This window comes from Podarcis melisellensis, assembly GCF_964234715.1.
Source record: "Podarcis melisellensis genome assembly, chromosome: 3".
Taxonomy (NCBI): Eukaryota; Metazoa; Chordata; class Lepidosauria; order Squamata; family Lacertidae; genus Podarcis; species Podarcis melisellensis.
In genome coordinates, this window is record NC_138530.1 from 54,560,253 (window position 1) to 54,580,093 (window position 19,841).

At 41.0% G+C, this 19,841-nt stretch overlaps 1 protein-coding gene across 2 annotated transcripts in view; it reads left to right on the forward strand.

Annotated features, from left to right (window-relative positions):
• The first annotated feature begins 4,930 nt into the window (after positions 1-4,930).
• The window catches only part of NOX3 (NADPH oxidase 3), a 29,150-nt gene continuing 14,239 nt past the window's right edge, over positions 4,931-19,841 (forward strand). Inside the window, exons 1-7 of one of the 2 annotated variants that reach the window (XM_081905180.1) lie at positions 4,931-5,034; positions 5,291-5,386; positions 6,139-6,249; positions 7,781-7,865; positions 12,869-13,014; positions 13,701-13,882; positions 14,494-14,623. In XM_081905180.1, coding sequence (XP_081761306.1) covers positions 4,990-5,034; positions 5,291-5,386; positions 6,139-6,249; positions 7,781-7,865; positions 12,869-13,014; positions 13,701-13,882; positions 14,494-14,623 — 795 coding nt within the window. In that variant the 5' untranslated portion in view covers positions 4,931-4,989. The remainder of the gene's footprint in view (positions 5,035-5,290; positions 5,387-6,138; positions 6,250-7,780; positions 7,866-12,868; positions 13,015-13,700; positions 13,883-14,493; positions 14,624-19,841) is intronic. The other variant, XM_081905181.1, reaches the window with a different exon arrangement.

Below are 19,841 nucleotides of genomic sequence, written 5' to 3' on the forward strand. Positions count from 1 at the left end.
GACATATTAGTGGGCTTCTGACATGCCCTGCGGATACCTTGCACAAGCGTCTGGCGGTAGGTGGTAAGTCTGGTCAGGTGAATTGCATTGTTTGGATCCCAATTAGGATCTTCCAAGGGAAAGTTGTCTTGGAGATGACGGTCAATATTAAAAATATTTCCCACTCTGGCCTGCTCACGCAAATATATCTGTGCCTTTTCAATTATGTCTCTCCTTTCCTCAGTGGTGAAAAGAGTATTTAGGAGCTGGCGACAATCTGTCCAAGTAGGGCTATGAGTATTTACTATTGAAGTCACCAAGTCCATCATAGCCTGAGGTTTTTCTGCAAAAGATGGGGTGTGTGTTTTCCAATTCATCAGATCCGTAGTTGTGAATGGAATGTACTGCAGGGTCGAAGTTCGAGGTGGCCGTGGTCCGGGTTGCCCGTTAACCAGCGCAGGCTCCTCAAGTGCATCAAATACTCTTCTAAGAGGGGCTACTACGTGACCTTTCTCTTCACTTTGCTCTAGGGGCCTCAAATCATAAGGGATGGTATCTGTTCCAAGGCGTTCTTTTAGCAGCTTTATACGCCTGGCTGTATTGCTTGCTGACCGATCAAGGTCTCCCTGTAACTTCTGTAATATTTCTCTAGGACTTGGATGTACAGGGGTTTGGGGTGGGCAATCAGTTGTTCCACTAAAGGAGACTTTAGATGGAGGTCTATTAGGAGTCACAGGTGGAATAACCACTTCTGCTTGGGCTTTATTATAGGACTCCAATGCCTCCTGAAGATATTTATCATAATCTATCAAGGAATCAAGCTCTGTGACTCCACCCCCATTATTCATTCCACTTTCTTGCCTCGGGGTTACAACTGGTGGAGTGTTTGGATTAGGCTCCCTTCGATGTGGAGCATAGGGGGGAGGTGGAAGCACCTCTTCCTCTGGTCCCTCAAAAATGGGTTTAAGTTTATTTGGCAAGATTCCTTTCCTAGCTTCAGCTTTTACAGCCAATAATTTGCATCGTTGGACTTTGCATTCCCTTATCCATGGAGGATTTTTATTTAATGTGCTCAGCCAGGAATCTATATATGGAAATTGTTCTGGGCACCCTCCAGTTTCTTTGGCGATATCAGACCAAAGTTTGCTTACTAAATTTATATCAAAGGTTCCCTGGGATGGCCATTCAGTATTTTGTTTTGGCCATTCTAGTTCACATAACGTTCTCAAGCGCTCTGGCGTCATTTTGACTCCATATGCCCCTGAGAAGGCTTTCTTAAAATTATTTAACATACACTCAAGAGGTGTATTTTCCCCCTTTGAACCCCCAACTCCCATTGTATGGCCCTGTGAAGTATCCACTCAGTCACTCACAGACACGCTTTGTGGGTTTCCTTGCCTAGTGAAGTCGCCTTACTAGGAACCGAAGTACTGCCCACTCCACACTCAGGTCAGCTACAGATTGCTCTGTACTTTCTCACACATACAATGCGCTGGATACTTCACCACACTCTACCTCCCAATTTTCCCTTTTCCTCCACCAGACCACCATCTGATGTACCCAACCACCTAGCGTACTCAGTTTCCCCTTACTGAGACGCAGAAGTTTGATCAAGACTTCTCTTCCTCCTAATTAATTGGAGGGCCAAAAATCCCTTTGTGCACTTACCCTTGGTTGGTTCCCTGTTTCCCCCGGTTCCGTCGCCGCCAGTGAGCAGGGTATCAGACAGACGAGTCTTCTGCGTTCCCCCTGGAAAAATTTACCAGTGCGCGCTTTGGGTAAGCAGTTGTCCTCTCTCTTGTACCCTGCCCAGTAGGGCGAAGGGGCTGCGTTCCAGCAGACCACTTATCCGAGTCACAGGGCACCATAAAATGTAGCACCTCTGCTTGTGGTTAACGCTTAGCTGGAATGAAATATTCAACGCAGCAATAGAGAAATTAAAATATTAATTTATTTGTCAGACAAATAAATGAGAGGCACAGTGGTATATGGTTACCAAGCTCTGGCCTGGCCTCCTGCCATTCTGGCCAGCACTTATATTCCCTTAATCCAGCCCCCTTTGCTCCTCCTGTGGCTGCCTCTGTCCAATCAGCCTGGTTGGAATTCCTATTGGCTGTTTGGTAGAACCAATCACAAAAGATACACCCACAAAAGATACACCCATTTCCTTGCCCTTATAAGGGAGACAAAGAGCTATATATATGACATATAAGTAATAATATATCTTACATGGAATCTTAATTACCAGCTCACCTCTTGCCCTATTGCCTTCTAAAACAAATGTTTAATCTTACATTTTTATGTTCAACAGATGTCAAGGATCTTGAGTTCACATCAACATTGAAAGATTTCCTTCATTTAAGGTTTCTAAACAAATGCCTGACAACTATATATCAAGAGTGCTTGGATGGCGTCTTCTGTCTGGCAGGGGGGCTAGGCTGGTGGCTGACTTAATTTCAGGATAAATACAACTCTTACAACCATATGAAATAAGAATCTAGCATTCCTTAAATCCTTTGCATAATTACATTTAAGCCAATATATTTAAGCTAATATATTTCATACATTATCATAGGTAGCCTCTTAAAAGAATAAAGCTTCTCAAAGTAAAAAGGAAGGAACTCAGTAAAAAACAGCTTTTAAAAGAAGCCTCTTTAGTTTACACTCCTCCTTTCACCCCCCTTTCCAGCCTAAAAATAAAGTAGAAAGAAGCTTCTTCTCCAGCCAAGCCAGTTGCCTTTCCCCAACATTTTATTGCCCTTTTTAACTCTCTCAGTTTGAGAAAGAAACAGCTTTAGAAGATTTCCTAAAAATGTTCTCTTTTTTCTGTCAGCTAAATGTTTTTCCCATTTGCTTCTGGCCTTAGAGAATTCAGCTCAAGGTTTAACGTGAGGCCCATTGGTATCATTTTACTTATTTACCCATTCTTAATAGTGTTTTTTCAGCCTTGGGGCAGCATATGTAATTCTCCCTTTTTATGACTTTGAGAATTGTTTTTTCTACCATAAATCAATGGGGCCCTCTTGTCTTAGGAGAAAACCTCTTGCCAAGGTTTTTTCTGCCTGGCATGAAACATTTTGAAAATCTAAGCCCATTTAATTTAGGAACCTGATCAAGATATAAGCCAATATAAGTCTTGATTAAAAATGCAGTCTATATTCAGATGCCACAGAACCACAGAATCATATCATTGTAGTTCTGGAAGGGCCCCTGAGGGAGAGCCCCTGCAATGCAGTAATCTCAACTAAAGCACCCATGACAGATGGCCATTCAACCTCTGCTTGAAAACCTCCAAGGAAGGAGAGTCCACCACCTTCGGAGGGAGTCTGTTCCACTGTCAAACAGCTCTTACATTCAGAAAGTTCTTCCTGATGTTTAGTCAGAAATCTTCTTTCTTCCTGGCATTTAGTACAAGAATCTTTTTTCTTGTAACTTGAATCCATTTGGTTTGGATTCTAACCCTCCAGAGCAGGAGAAAAGAAACATGCTCCATCATCCACATGACAGCCCTTTAGAAATTTGAAGTTGGCTATCATATATCCTCTCAGTTCCTTCTTTTCCAGGCTAAACAAACCTAGCTCCTTCAACTGTTCCTCATAAGGCTTGGTTTCCAGACCCCTCATCATCTTGGTCACCCTCCTCTAACACATATTCCAGCTTGTCAATATCCTCCTTAAACTGTGGATTAAATTTGTTTATTATAAATGTATCTATATGCTACCATCCATGTGCACGGTGCTTTTCATAAAACAGATCTGATGGGTCCTTGCTTCCAAGAGGCATATCATCTTAAAAGGCACAGAGGAAGGGGGTGGAGGAAAGGGTAAACAGGTGAAGAATATACAGTGGTACTTTGGGTTACATACGCTTCAGGTTATAGATGCTTCAGGTTACAGACTCTGCTAACCCAGAAATAGTACCTCGGGTTAAGAGCTTTGCTTCAGGATGAGAACAGAAATCGTGGTCCGGCGGTGCAGCAGCAGCAGGAGGCCCCATTAGCTAAAGTGGTGCTTCAGGTTAAGAACAGTTTCAGGTTAAGAACGGACCTCCAGAACGAATTAAGTTCTTAACCCAAGGTGCCACTCTATTCTATTATACTTTGGCTTAGTTACAATAGGGTGTTGCATCTAGGGGGATAGGCTTCCTGGGAAAGGTGAGTTCTGAAGAGGAAATAAAGGAGAGCAGTTGGAGGATTCTTGGAGGTAGCTGCAGGCATAAGGGAAATTGAGGGAGAAAGGGCAAAATATATTTGGATGGTTGAGACTGGTTGAGCTGGGATCTATCAGGTTATGAGAGCGGAAAAATAGCAGGGTGGGGCCATGTCATGGAGGGTTTTGAAGGTAAGTAAAATTAGTTTATGTAGAATCTGGCTGGAGCTATGGGAAATTCTAGACCACGGGCGGAAGCTCTGCACAGCACGCATTGAATATTTTCCACATATTATACACACACATGTATATGCTAAATATTGCATTACTGTTGGGAAAGAGCCACATCTTGGTGGTAGAGTAGAACACCTGTTTGGCATGCAGAATGTCCCAGGCTGAATCCCCTGCATTTCAGGTAGGACTGGGGAAAGTTCCCTATCTAAAACTCTGGAGAACCACTGCCAGTCAGTGTATAAAATGTTGAACCAGACGGACCAGCTTCAGTCTATAAGACAGCTTCCTAATCTCCAGTGTTTGTAAGGGGTGGGTGGGTGGGGGGAATCTAGGGTGTATTTGAAACCTGTTGTTTGAAACTGGGTGGGTGGGGGCTGGGATTCACTGATTCTAATAAACCTTTCATTTATTCCAAAATAATTTGGACAGAAACTGCCTATTAGATTAGTTTCTCACATCACAAACTATGTCCCCCTTGGAGATCGACATCTGGTAGGAAGTCCTTAATTAGAATATTCCTAGGCTGCTGCTCCAGAGAGCTGATTATGCAGCAAGAGGAAGATACAGAGAATTCAATTTGTATTACAAGGGAGTGAATTGTTGCTAGCACAGAACAGAGACAATCAAGATGGTGTATTGGATTTTGAATGAAAGCTTGTCAGTTCTGTTATTTGTAAGTATCTATTTCATAATCAAGCTGCTGGTTCTGATTCATTTTCTGATATTTCAAAGGAACTCTCCACTTTCCCCTAAATGTTTCATTTTTATCATTCACACAACTGATGCTCAAAAGTTTCATTCTGTTTAGCATTGGGTTCTTTTGACAAATACAACGCAGTTGTGAGATTTCTTAATTATACATTGCATTAGAAAAGAAAAATAACATGGTAATTGTGATTGAAAATCAATATATTTTCTATTTACTGTAGCTATTGTGGTTGGGAATGAACTTATACCTGTTTATTGACACATTCAACTGGTATGAAGAGGAGGATGCCTATCTTTATACTCGGGTTATGTTGGGTGTAAGTAAAAGTTTGTTAAATGCCCCTTTAGCCAGGCTTTCTCTTGGATATGCTTCTGCATTGTTATGTACCCCAAAGTCTCACTGATCTGCATGCCATTCTGCTTCTTGTCCCCCCCCCCGTTTTTTGTAACCAAATGCCCCATAATTTTAAAACCAGCCTACCTGGTTGCTTTTTTTTTATCCCACTTGATTTGTTTTAGTTTTGTGATTTAGGAGTATACTGCATCCATATCTCATTCATTTTTGTTAGTCATAAACTGGATTAGAAAAAGAACTTATCCATTGTTTCCTGAATCATGTATCTATAGTAATGCGCCTCTTACCCAAGCAGAACCACTTACTGCAGGGACATCATAATATTCCTAACGTGATATGATTTGTGACATTATACTACTACAGCCTTCCCCGATTCTGTGCTTTCCAGCTACTTTGTGACTACAACCTCCATCATTCTTGGCCATTGGTCATTATGACTAGGCTGATAGGAATTGTAGTCCAATGATGTCTGGGAGGCACGAGGACCAAAACGTTAAAAGTCTTGTTGCAGCATTAAGATTCCAAATCTTGCCTTCATCCATTTCACACACACACACCAGGTCGCTTCACCCTGCTGTATGGCAGAATTGCCCTCCCTGGCTGTAAAGCTGTGAAACATAAAATCAAATGGTAATTTGTCACCTTTGGGGGGCTAAAACATTTCTTGTGCTTTTCATTTCATATGTGTAACACATTATGTCATTTTGTGTCTAGTCCACGCTTGCCTGGGCAAGAGCTTCTGCCACCTGCCTCAACTTTAACTGCCTGCTAATCCTCTTACCAGTTAGTAGAAACCTGGTTTCATTCTTAAGGGGAACAAGTTTTGTAAGTACTTTCCCCCCCATTGCACAAGTATTGCCTTTTAAACGATCATTGAAAAGGTTCACTGATAATGTTCTTGTTATAAATGCACATTTAAAAGAAACTGATAAACTGTAGCATTTGACTGCCAGTGGATATTTATAGGAGTGTATTTTTCCATAGACTCATCACAGTGTTACAAATATAGCTATAATATTTCAATAACAACAACAAAAACAATAACAATAATAATTTATTATTTATATCCCACCCATCTGGCTAGGTTTCCCCAGCCACTCTGGGCAGCTTCCAACAGAATATTAAAATACAATAGTCCGTCAAACATTAAAAGCTTCCCTAAACAGGGCTGCCTGGTAGTTGTTTTTCTCTTTGACATCTGGTGGGAGGGTGTTCCACAGGGCGGGTGCCACTACCGAGAAGGCCCTCTATCTGGTTCCCTCGCAATGAGGGAACCGCCAGAAGGCCCTCAGCACTGGACCTCAGTGTCTGGGCAGAACGATGGGAGTGGAGACGCTCCTTCAGGTATACTGGACCAATGCCGTTTAGGGCTTTAAAAGTCATTCATTCATTTTATTTGCATACCACCCTTCAGGGCACTTCACAGCATAAAAATACAAGATGAAAAGAGAAAATACATAATAAAAACAAAAGTTTATCATTACTGGAATGAGCCTAGGTGACTTAGACTCATTCACTCTCTCTTCTTTTCTCCTCAGCTGATATAGCTGCAGGGAGGACATTGGAAGCTTTTGTGCGGTGTAGCGGTTAAGAGCGGTGGACTCGTAATCTGGTGAACCGAGTTCGATTCCCCGCTCCTCCACATTCAGCTGCTGGGTGACCTTGGGCCAGTCACACTTCTCTGAAGTCTCTCAGCCCCACTCACCTCACAGAGTGTTTGTTGTGCGGGAGGAAGGGAAAGGAGAATGTTAGCCGCTTTGAGACTCCTTAAAGGAGTGAAAGGCGGGATATCAAATCCAAACTCTTGCTACTATTTTTTTTTTAAACCACCATTTGTTTAGCATTATGCCCCAATCTGGACAAGCTTCAATTAGCTTTAACTATGGTTTACTTAAAGAAGCTTACTTCAGATATCTGAAGCTTACTTCAGATATTGGTTTGTGAAGCTAGCTTGTTACAATAAACCACAGTTGAGTTTTGCCTCTCAAAATGGCCTCTCAAAATTCTCCAGCCTAATTTTGAGCAAGGAAATGAGGGGGACCATGCCATCAAACTTCTCCAAGTTGAGGAGAAACTCTGTAACAGTTTTTCAGGAGTGTAGCTCACCATTATCAGTGACAGCAGCACCATCTCCTTTTTCCCTAAGGGTTTTTGATCATTCTTGTAATGATAAACCATAGGGGTGAGCAGGGGGTGAATCTTGGAATCACCTCTCAACATTGCTTCCAGCTGCAGTATTCCGGCTATGTTCAGTAAATTCTGGACTAGATAAACTGTACTTTATAATTATATTTGCATGCAATTTCAAGTTCATAAAAATGATTTAAGATGCATATCTTTTCCCCTTTTCATCAAGTGTTGTGGAGGAGTCCTGAGGAGACAACTTGACAAAAGTGTCACATTTCACAAGACTATTGCATATGGAGTAGCTGTGAATGCAAGTAAGTTTTTTTTTTTAACTTAATGCTTACAATGTAGGCTTCCTTGTTTTGTCTGGAGTGATATGAATTTGGAGTGCTAATCATGCAGTCCTAATGCAGGGAGGTCCAATGTGGAACTGGCCCATGTGGGGACACTGAGGGCCGGGCTTGTATGTGTGGCCTGGCCCTGCTTTTAGCCACACACTTTCAATCAAATATCTGAATATTTGGAATTCAGGTGTGAGCAAACAAATATAAAAATTTTGGGGGGGTTGCAGGTGGAATCTCTGAAGAAGTCTACTCTCTGTCCTTGGTATCCAGAGACACTCTGTGTTCTCAAATATGTCTTCTTAGAATCTATTGTTTTCAATGAAATTCCCAAGTAAGAGTGCATTTTCCCTTCTCCCTGAGAACAACACTTTCTGCTGTGATGGAGACCAGTTCTGTTATTTCAGGGATGGCTTGCTGAGGGTGTGAATAAATGCAGTTTTTTGGGGGGGAAAGGAAGAAGCTCTGGTATTACTTATGGTACCCCTATTATTGATTTGCAATTCTTACATATTTTAGTAGCAGGTGAGATTCAGTTTTCTTTATTTCTATCTAGTTATCATTACAAAACAAAGCTTTAACAGAATGAAAGTAACACAAGATAACATTGACTGAAGTTTAGATCCACCGAAACCCTACAGCATAAACAAGCTTAAAATGCCAACTAAGGCTTACTCAGAGTAGACCCACTGAAAGTAATGATCATGACTCAGTTAGGTCTACTCTTAGTAAAACTTAGTTGAATGCCAGCCTGATTTTTCATGGCATAGCACTACCCTGCCTCTTTAAAAAAAAGAAAGAAAATGGCCCTCTTTTAACAAATATGAAAATGCAATATTAAATTGAAATAAAAATGAAACAAAATGAATCCATGCAAATCCAAATACAATTATGTAAAACCTAAATGGATAAAAGCATAAAACAAGACTTTAAATTCTGAATCTCCCTGGCAGGAGAGAGCATTCTCTCAAGAAATTTCTCCTCTCATTAGTTACTAGAAAACGTGCAGTCTTCACAGGAGGCAGGAGCATTTGTTCTTCTCCAAACCTTTCCAGTTTTCTACAAATTTTCTGCAGCTTTCTTTACTACATGCAAGGAACAACACAGATCCTTTGTTATGCAGAATGTGTGCCTTTAACCATTTAATTGCTGGGTCAGAGGGCTTACACTTTTAAACAGGAGGATCTTACGGATAGGAGTGCCAAAGATCAAACACACACCTGTATGCTGCAATCAATTATTTAGTCAATAACAAGGTCTAAACCAGGGGTAAGCAAACTTTTTCAGCAGGGGGCCGGTCCACTCTCCCTCAGACCTTGTGGGGGCCTGGACTACATTTTTTTTGGGGGGGGGGAATTAACGAATTCCTATGCACCACAGATAACCCAGAGACGCATTTTAAATAAAAGCACACATTCTACTCATGTAAAAACACCAGGCAGGCCCCGCAAATGACCCAGAGATGCATTTTAAATAAAATGGCATATTCTACTTATGTAAAAACACGCTGATTCCCGGACCATCTGCTGGCTGGATTTAGAAGGCGATTGGGCTGGATCCGGCCCCAGGCTTTAGTTTGCCTACCCATGGTCTAAACATTATCCCTATCCCTTCATACTTACTCAAGCATACCTCCTCAGATGGCCAATCTGAGCAGAGCTGGTGAAGAGGTCAGAGTTTGGCTGATGCACTCTGACCTCTGGACTTGTCTTCTTGATCTCCAAAATCCTAGGTGCACAAGTCCTTGCTTTATACTTTCCAGTTTTCATCAAACATGACGAAAGTTATGAGTGAGTAGCATTTGAGGTCATTTGATCTGAGGTCATCAGGGTGGTTTCCCAGACCCTCATATGTTGTTCCATCATATGCTGTTTTTCAGACAGGCAGGTTCCCAGTCCCTGATCTTTTGAACTTTCAGGAGTCCTAAGACAACCAGAACACAGCCTTCTGTCTTGGCCTTCTTCCTGATCTTTTAACCTTAGGTCTCACATATTGGAAATAGCCATAGATTTCCAAAAGACCGCTTGCTTTTAGCTGTTTGTGGTATGTATTTTTGGCTTTCCTTCCTCCAGCAGATGTTCCCAGATGCCCTCTATAATTCCCACCAACAATTCGGCACTCAGATCCATTCTTTATCATTAGCCATTGAATAAATAAACATCTCCCATACATTCACTAAGCACCCCGCCCCCCATTTTTTAAAAGACATATATTACATTCATTGATATACAGGCAACTCCCTGCTTATACACATTCAACTCGCATACAACCGTGTATATGTGTGGTGTTGGGAAATGAAAAAAATAATTCGATTTAAACTGCAAAAAAGGTGTGAAATGGGCAAAAATGGCCCCAGAAGAACACAAAAGCTGCGAAAATGGTGTGAAAAGAGTGGGGGGAAAGACTAGGAAGTGCTACTGGTTTTTTAAAGGAAATTTTCACAGGGTTCCAGAGGTTTAGAAGATGTTTACAGGCTTTTTAGATGCTGTTCCCCACTATACATGATTTCACATACATGTTCGGTACCTGTGATTGTAACCCTCATGTAAGTGTGAAGTCGCCTGTACCCAACCATCAACTTAGATTCATTCCTTCTGCATACAATGCAGATCCAATGCAAAAGGGATGAGTCTAAATAATAGGATCAGTGGCTCAAGAGTTCTGCCCAACAGCTGTTGATACTCCCTTGCCTTCAAGAAGGACTGTGGAAGGGCTCCAAGATGGCACACTTCCCACCAGGATCAGTCAGCTGAATTTTTGTTCCCCTCAAAACCTCAAAAGAGCATGGAATGCAGAACACATTGCAGTGCTGTGTGGAGTTATATTTCTCTATCAGCCCAGCAACATACCACTTTTCTTTCATCATAAGAATGGATTCCTGAAGAAAGCACAATTTTCCCCTTTTAATTAACAAGTCATTCCAGGAATAGAAATGTATTAATTGATCTTGTTTTAGTTTCCTCAAGGTATCAAACTAAAGGAGCATTAACTTTAAGTCCACCAAAGGGAGATTTCCTCCCAATACAAATAGCAGCTTCAGGAGAGAGATTTTCCTCCCAGTTGATGCATGATTGACTGGGTCTGAAAAGTGCTACTTTTGGGCTTCTTCCACGAAGATGGGGAAACTACCCAGCCGTGTTTCTCATTCCTATGGAGGAAAACCCTATACATGTAGATGGGGCTCCCTTTAGACCAGCGGTTCTCAACCTGTAGGTCCCCAGATGTTGTTGGACTACAACTCTCATCATCCTTGAGCTCTGGCCTTGCTAGCTAGGGGTGATGGGAGTTGTAGTTCAACAACATCTGAGGACCCACAGGTTGAGAAAGGCTGCTTTAGACAGAGCTGGTTATGTGATGCATGGGAAACATTGTTGTTCAGAGGTTGGGATTCCCCCCTAGTTTTTACACACATTTCTTGTCCACAGATAGTGCTCAGGGCCTTTGCTTTGGGAGGAATGCAACAGGGATTTTATCTAACTATGTTTGTATGTTAGCATTTATGATAAGACATGAAAGCTATTAATGGACTAGGAATAATTTGCAGGGTGGTGGCGATCACAGTATAGGAGAGGTGTAAATAATGGGAGTCATTGGCAATCTATGCATGTTAAGACATGGCTGTTAAATTCTGAGCACGGTAACTGTGAAATTAATAAATCTGAGTGTAAGAGATGCTTCTAAATGTTTTAGATAGTTTTAAACTGTTTAAAAATATGTTTTTGTTTTATTTTAAATTGTGCTATTTTAACATTTTGATGAATAGAATAGAATCCATATAATACAAGTTAGGAAACTGATTGTAATGGGTATGCTTAAGTACTTAATTAAAAGGTGACTAACTTCAGTGCAACTATTATCCCAGACAGGCATGCAGAAAGACAGAGAAGTGGCTTTTACTCTCTTGAATAAGTATGTGCACCAGTTCAATAAGAGCTGTATATGCTTCGCTGAGAACAAACACAGATTAGCCAAATGTATCAAGACAACTCTCTTGTTTGGCTCTTTCTCTACATGCTGAACTGATGGATAATGACCTGTAATTGCAGCTCATTTACTAACCCCCTCTCCATAAAACAATCCAGCAATGAGATAGATGGAAAATTATAGACTAGCGTGCAACAAAGTAATAATAGCACATATGAACTACTTATGTGTGATCATAGACTTGGATTTATGGCCTGCTCTTCCATAGCTGCTGGCGTGTGATGGGCATGTTTTGAATGTAAGAGATGCTCTATACACTACAATGGGCAAACACACACATTTCTCCACAGTGCAAAAAAGTGGGGGCCTATGCATCTTCCACACAAAAAGGCTTCAATGTAAATTGAACAGCACGTTGCCTACAAGGGCAGCCTCATTCACAGAAGTGGGAAAGACAATGTTGTGTGCTTGTTCCTCTGCAATCCCACAGAAGTGAATAGGACAACGACTCTGGTGTTTTGAACCTATGGAAATGAAACCAGGCCCCCACATGCATTCATAGGTTTTATATGATAAGGAGAGCTGTATAAAAAGTGGAAAGATAAAAGTGAGAGAGGCTGAACCACCCCATGTTTGAACGTTATGTATCACATATGAACTGAAACAGTATTATATTGATTTATAGTATAAATATGTATTCAGGGATAATATCAACCTTTCATGGTTTATATTGTGACATTCTCTCATGTGTGTGTGTGTGTGTGTGTGTGTGTGTGTGTGTGTGAGAGAGAGAGAGAGAGAGAGAGAGAGAGAGAGAGAGAATTGAATGCAAAAGGTAAACCAAGCTATGTTCTCAAGCACATAACTCATTACCTGACCATTGTTGGAAAAATATTTGTCATCACCATCATCAAGGCTGCCCAGCTCTATTCTGGGAATACATGTTTAGCCATCCATTGTTTACCCAATGACTCATCCATGAAATAAGGATCTGTTTGCTTCCAATATTTCATATTATGGTCCTCACTTGATACAACTCTTTCTTTTCAAAGCCATTCACATCATTGCACATTTGATCAACATAGAGCGATACCATCTTAGCCAGTCAAAACAAGCAGGAGAGTTAAGCAGTAAACTGTCAGGCATTGGCAAGAGCCCTAATGAATCCTACTTGAACCCAATCAGGAACTATGACATGGTAAGTTGGCATTTCGGGGATTGGCTGGTGTTTGTCATTGGACTGTTTCCTCTCCCTTGAAAATGCGTGCGAGCTCTCTCTCTCTCTCTCACACACACACACACACACATCAGAAACAATGGAAGCAAAAAGTCTTCAAATGTTTAGTGTCTTCAAATGTCTGCGCAAGCACGCTTTATTTTGAAAGAAGAACGTGGCACTATGTGTATAACTCATTATTGCCTAACATCTGCCTTTTGGAAAATTACAGCTAGATTAATCTGCATGGGTTTCATTCTTACCTTTCTGTTTCATTGAATCTTGCTCTATTTCATTCCCTCAGAAGGACTTCAGTGTAGCAAAACAGCTACCTCTTAGATCATATCATTTCCTGTAATCCTTTCACAGAAGCAAACAAATTGCAGCTAATATTATTTATACCACTTTTCAGCACAAACCTAAGTTTTAATAATCAGTGCCAATAAGTTGCATCCAATGCTAGTTCTATCCATTGAAAATAACAGACATAACTAACTTAGGCCCATTAATTTCAGTGGGTCTACTCTGAGTAATACTTAGAAACAACCCAGTATGTCTGATTAAAAACCCCCAAATCTTTCATGTGTTTATTTTTACGCTGAAGCTACAACATTTATTCATTTGTCCTATAAAACCACTTTATTATTTTTCTTTCCCCCCAAAAAAAGAATACAATAACTGAAATACTAACAACCACTGCTGGAATGACAGGTCTCCTGATCACTGTGTCATTAATTCTGATCATGACTTCATCTACAGAGATCATCACAAGGTCCTTCTATGAGGTGTTCTGGTATACTCATCACCTGTTTGTTGTTTTCTTCATTGGTTTAGTTATCCATGGGATGGGGTGAGTATTAGTATACATCAATATGACTCAATGTCGTCATCATCAGAAGTCATCATTTGTGTGTTGCTTTCCTACCAGATTGTGCCCAAAGTCACATCACCCATATTATAAATTTATGCAAGATGGATAGTGGACTTCTTTGAGGGCAGCATAAAAACAGTCTGAGAGGCCAACACTCCTGCTTCCTGCTGTAACCTACCCACAAATTTCCCCATCCTGCTGCCATCAGGAATGGCTGATACAGTGGGGTGGTATCACACTGCCACCCCAGAATGAGGCAGGGCAAGAGTGAAGCTGAGGCTGCCTGGTTCGCTGGGGGGGAGCACTGGACTGGCTGCGCTAGCGTGCCTGAACAGCCCTGACCTCACTGCTGCCCAGCTTTACCCTGACACATTGTCCAAGTAAGCAGCAAAGATGCCAGTGTTGGCACTGCCCCATTGTGATGGACACTGCTGACCACCACTGTGTTATTCCATGTGTGCTAAAAGAAAGGCTCATGAGATTTTTAATTCACAGGGGGACTTTTTGATGGTAATGCAAGTGAAAAGGGAATGTGAAAGACCATTTTTTATTCAGCTCTAGCTTTATAATGCTTTTCTTTTTCTGTTTAGTCAGCTCATCCGTGGCCAGACCCCTCAGAGTTTGTTGCTGCACAATGTCACTTACTGCAAAGATCATTATTTGGAGTGGGAAACATCAGGTCAATGTCCTTTGCCACAGTTCTCTGGCAATGACCCTGTGGTAAGAATGACTCTTGCTTCTTGCCTCATTCTAGGCCCTTTCAGATGTGCTGCTGTTCAGATTTTTTTTTTTAAGTGTTATTGTTACTTTGCTGTTTCTTAGAGAGTGATTGCACTTCTTCCAATCCAATCCACTCCAAGGAGGGAGTTGTTCAGAATCTGGGTTTTCCAAACTTGGGTCTCTAGCTGTTTTTAGACTACAACTCCCATCATCCCTAGCTAGCAGGGCCAGTTGTCAGAGATGATGGGAACTGTACTCCAAAAGGAGCTGGAGATCTAAGTTTGGGAAAACCTGGTTCAGATTGAGAAATGTTCTGTGCCTTATGCTCCCTCATTCCACCAAGCAGTAAATGTTGGAGTTATGAGCATGTGCCCAAATTATTGATAGCCTTTCAGTGTTTGGTTGTTGTTGTTGTTGTTGTTGTTTTGCATATAACATGTGATATGATATAATTCTGACCCCGGGGAGATTAGGAAATAGACAGCAGGAATTACAGTGGTACCTCAGGTTAAGAACTTCATTTGTTCTGGAGGTCTGTTCTTAACCTGAAACTGTTCTTAACCTGAAGCACCACTTTAGCTAATGGGGTCTCCCGCTGCCCCACTGGAGCACAATTTCTGTTCTCATTCTGAAGCAAAGTTCTTAAACCGAGGTGCTATTTATGGGTTAGCAGAGTCTGTAACCTGAAGCGTCTGTAACCTGAAGTGTCTGTAACCTGAGGTACCACTGTACTTGGTTTACTGAGTCAGTCTGAGCTGTCCATCATTTTAGAGACTGCATTGACAGGCCTCCTGTCAGAAAAAGTGGGGAAATGCCATGAAACAAAAATTGCTAAAACTACCACCACCTTGCCATATATAAAAGTGAGAAACTGCACAAAGCACCTTCCACACAATGAAAATATTGTGGAACTATTTAAGGTATTTCAAAATAAGTCAGCTATAGGACTACACAAAACACATCTGGAAGAGCCCCAAGCGTGTTGCTCTGTTTACAAGGTTGTGGAAAAACAAGAGTGCCTCCTGTATAAAATTAATCGCAGTGGAACCTGTATAAAAATCCAAATTAATTTGCTTGACCATATTTGCCAATAATGCCTTCCAAGCTGTTAGATGATTTCATTATGTGTCATATTGTGCCTATAATTCTCTGATTAGAATAAGGTTGCCAGTCTGACCACCCAGTGCAAAGAACAATATTTTATGTCAAGGCATTTAAAAACAAAAAAACAAAATGAGAAAACAAAAGTAAGCTGTCTAAGAGTTTGAAATCTTGTTCAAAAACAAACCCTCCAAAGACTGCAAATCCACAGGGGGTAATTAAGTAACCATCATGTGCATGCTTGTCACATGCTTGAGTGACAAAAATCTAACATTTATTAAGATATTTTTAGGCTACTGTTCACAAAAGATTAGGATTGGGCAGAAAGAAAGCAGGAATAAAATTACTATGTTAAAATACAATGGGGGAAAAATACATCAATAACTTAGAAGGATTGTAATGACTGACCTAGATTGGTTCCCACATAAAACTATTATTTGCTACTACCCTGCATGCATATTAATATATCTCTAAAAACTTAGTGTCTCCATAGAAATAAATACTGTGAATAAAGACAGCCATTGTCTTGCAATACCGTGCACTGAAACTAATGAGCATAACATCAGTGAGGCACGGCTCCTTCCCTGCACACCCAAAGGAATGTACTCAAGATTGGGGAAGCACTGTGACAGTGGTAGGGCACCTGCTTTACATGGTTAAAGTCCCAGAGGTAACCTCCAGCATCTCCAGGTATGACTGGGAGAGACCCCTGCTTGGAATTCTGAAGAGCTGTTTAGTCATTGTAGACAGTACTGGGCTAGAGGGACCAATGCTCTGACTCAGCATAAAGCAGCTTTCTGTGTTGTAGATAGATTAATAGATCGGCAGATCTCCCTAGTTTCATAGCTGATGCTTCATTGTGCTGTCAGTGGTGGCTGAGGCCCATTGGGACCAATAGGATGGAACTCAAGGTGACCAAGAGTAGGTGGAGCCAGAGCAAATGACTTGCAACGCTGACTAATTCTAATTTTGTGAGCATCCTCTGCTGAGTTCTGCAATACTGAGTCTAAGGAGGAGGAAGCTGATAGCCAGTGCTCTGGAAGTAAGAAGATAGGCAGGCTGAGAGCAGACTGAGGCTGGAGGACCAGTCTCTGCTGCATAGTTTTGAATGCTGATGGATCTTGAATCTCAAAGTCAAACCAGATTAAGATGATTTGGTCTATGAAACAAATGACAAACACATTGAAGTTGGGAAAACACAATGTTGGCACATACCACTTAGTTTTACAGATCATTCACTGCTTCCTGGAAGATTTCCTCTGAGTGGAACTCAATAGACATTAGGATGTCCAAGAAGGAAGCTTTCCTTACCACATTCCCAATGTAGACATTCACAAAGAAGTGAATGTTAAATAAGCAATGAATGTTACAGCCAGCTATCTTACTCCTTAAGGAGTTTCAAGATTTGTTTCTTGTGCCTGTGCCATGGCAGCGCTGGGTAAGGATGTCTGGTTTACTGTCACCAGGTCATTGTTTAAAAAAAACAAAACCCAACTCTTCTGATTTACAATGCCACCACTAAGCCACCCAAAAGCAAACTCTGGGAAAATATCTCCTGGAGGATTTTGAGATGCAACTTTATTAATCTCTCTGAGCACATGAGAGTAACTGGTCAACACTGATCAAATCACACAAGGGTGTAAATCAAAGCCCATATGAACAGTATCGCTTAAACAGTATCACTTAAAGCCGTCCAGAGTGGCTGGGGAAATCCAGCCAGATGGGCAGGGAATAATAATAATAATAATAATAATAATAATAATAATAATAATAATACAGTAGTATTGAAATGGAAATGCCTGTTTCCAGGACAGTAAAAAGGCCAACAACATTAGGTCTAAAGTGGGTCTCAAAAGTGTCACAAATGGAGAATTCAGCAAGCTTGCCAAGGAATGAAGTCAATCATCTCTTTAAAGAATTCATATGTTATTTAAACTGTTATTAGTTGTTTAGAACATATATAAAAGAAACACACTTCATAGATTTGACCAGGTTCACCTCCAAGTGATGGTGATCTACCTTTAGAGTACTAAAGCCTGTATCCTCAGCTTCCATCATCAGCCTGTCCAATATCATTTAATGTCAGGACTAATGAATTTGTCACCTTGGCACAAGGGAAGTGTCCTGAATACAAGGAAAGAAGCTTTGGTCACTCAACAAGTCATCAAAGACTATTCATTTCCAACAAAAAGAACACTTTAAAGATAGCACTTTCTACAGCTGCTTGCGAAAGGATCAAAGGAGCATATTTGAAAGCCTTGGCTGAATTCTCAGGGAGGATATCAAATAGTTTAAAAATTCCTCAGCAGGGTTTTTTCTGTCTGTGCAATACAAACAGAAAGAAGAAAGACGCTTGATTTTCGCTTTTCTGTAGCTAGTAATTAGGCCAATGATTTACTTTTCATCGGTGACTTGCACCACTGCAGTTTCTTAAGCCAGAGCAATATTTTACCTCCAGTACTTCTGTTGAGATGAGTTATAGCCTGAGCAGCAATCCTATTATGCTGAAGAATGTCGATGCAATGGAGTGACTATGATCTTGTGGTGCCACCTTAGATTCCCTGGTGCAAGCATTAAGCTTGTGGTACTCAGATAATCTTACCTCATATATGGCCAATTGACCACTCTGAACTGCAGAACTGGCACTCCTACAGGTATCACATAATATTTGTTTTGCACTTGTAAGAAATCAGTAATTTGGTATGGCTTCACCCATAATTTGGAACTCCCTGTCTCTTGATATCAAGCAGGTAACTTTGCTGTACACTTTTTGATGCCTTCTAAAAAACACTTTAAGCAAACCTATCCAGACATGTAGAAGTTGACATGTGTTTAAATCTGTTTTTAGTTTAACTGTTGGTTTAATTATATTTTAAAGCCAGTGTGAGAGCCAGTGTGGTGTAGTGGTTAAGAGCAGTGGACTTGTAATCTGGGGAACCGGGTTCGCGTCTCCGCTCCTCCACATGCAGCTGCTGGGTGACCTTGGGCCAGTCACACTTCTCTGAAGTCTCTCAGTCCCACTCACCGCACAGAGTGTTTGTTGTGCGGGAGGAAGGGAAAGGAGAATGTTAGCTGCTTTGAGACTCCTTCGGGTAGTGATAAAGCGGGATATCAAATCCAAACTCTTCTTCTTCTTCTTTTGGATTGCTTAAAATACTTTCTCTTTTTAACTTTATATTTTATTCAAAGATAGTATTTTTATTTAAAATACTTTATCTTTTTTAACTTTATCTTTTATTGACAATGTGATTATTTGGGGGGGGGGTTCTAAACCACCTAGCTGTTCTATTTGCAATCAAGTGGTATATAAATTTCATTATATAAAATAAAAATAAAGCTAATGTTCCAGAGGGTAGCCAAGTTAGGCTGTCACCGGAAAATCAGTGAAGAGTCTTGTGGCATCTTAAAGACCCACAAGTTTCATATGGTCCAATGTTATGGATTAGAGTCCTTTTAAGCTTAACCCATTATAAATTTGTTAGTCCCGAAGACTGCAACTAAAAAGGCAATTCATTCAAGACAAGAGGGAAGGCTATAGTTGCCATTTACAGTACATTGGCCCCTATGTGAAAGCATCACCATGCAATGAGGCTAGAGAGGGCCATAAATGACCTCCTTTTTGCATCTTTAACTTCCTGTCCTCAAGTATGACTGCTAAGTTGCAAAGTCAGTAGCAGTTCTGGCTCCTTCCTGGGAACATCCAATACCCCAGATCAGATTTAGGAGCACAGCTGATAAAAATGTCCAGGCCAGGAGGACAGGGCAGCTCCCACCACACAGTTCTTCCCCCAGTCAAGTCACTTCAGATGGCTTTGTGCTGGTTAAAAAAAGCGTATCATTCCATAAACTGGGACACTTGTTTTTGCAGGTTCTGCTATCAATTTGTAAGTGACCCCCACCCCCAAACCACGGCTCTTGATGTTTGAGGGACCCATTGGAATGGGGTGGAATAAGGCAAATGAGACTTGAGTAGGTCAGGGGAAAATAATTGAAAATCAGGTGCCTCTTTCTGCTAGTGAAAACAACCCCTGTGGATACACCCAATTGTATTTTTTTGCCTCAATGTCATCAGTGTTAAATTTCAACAGAAATCATTGCAACCAGTTCTGTAATGGTA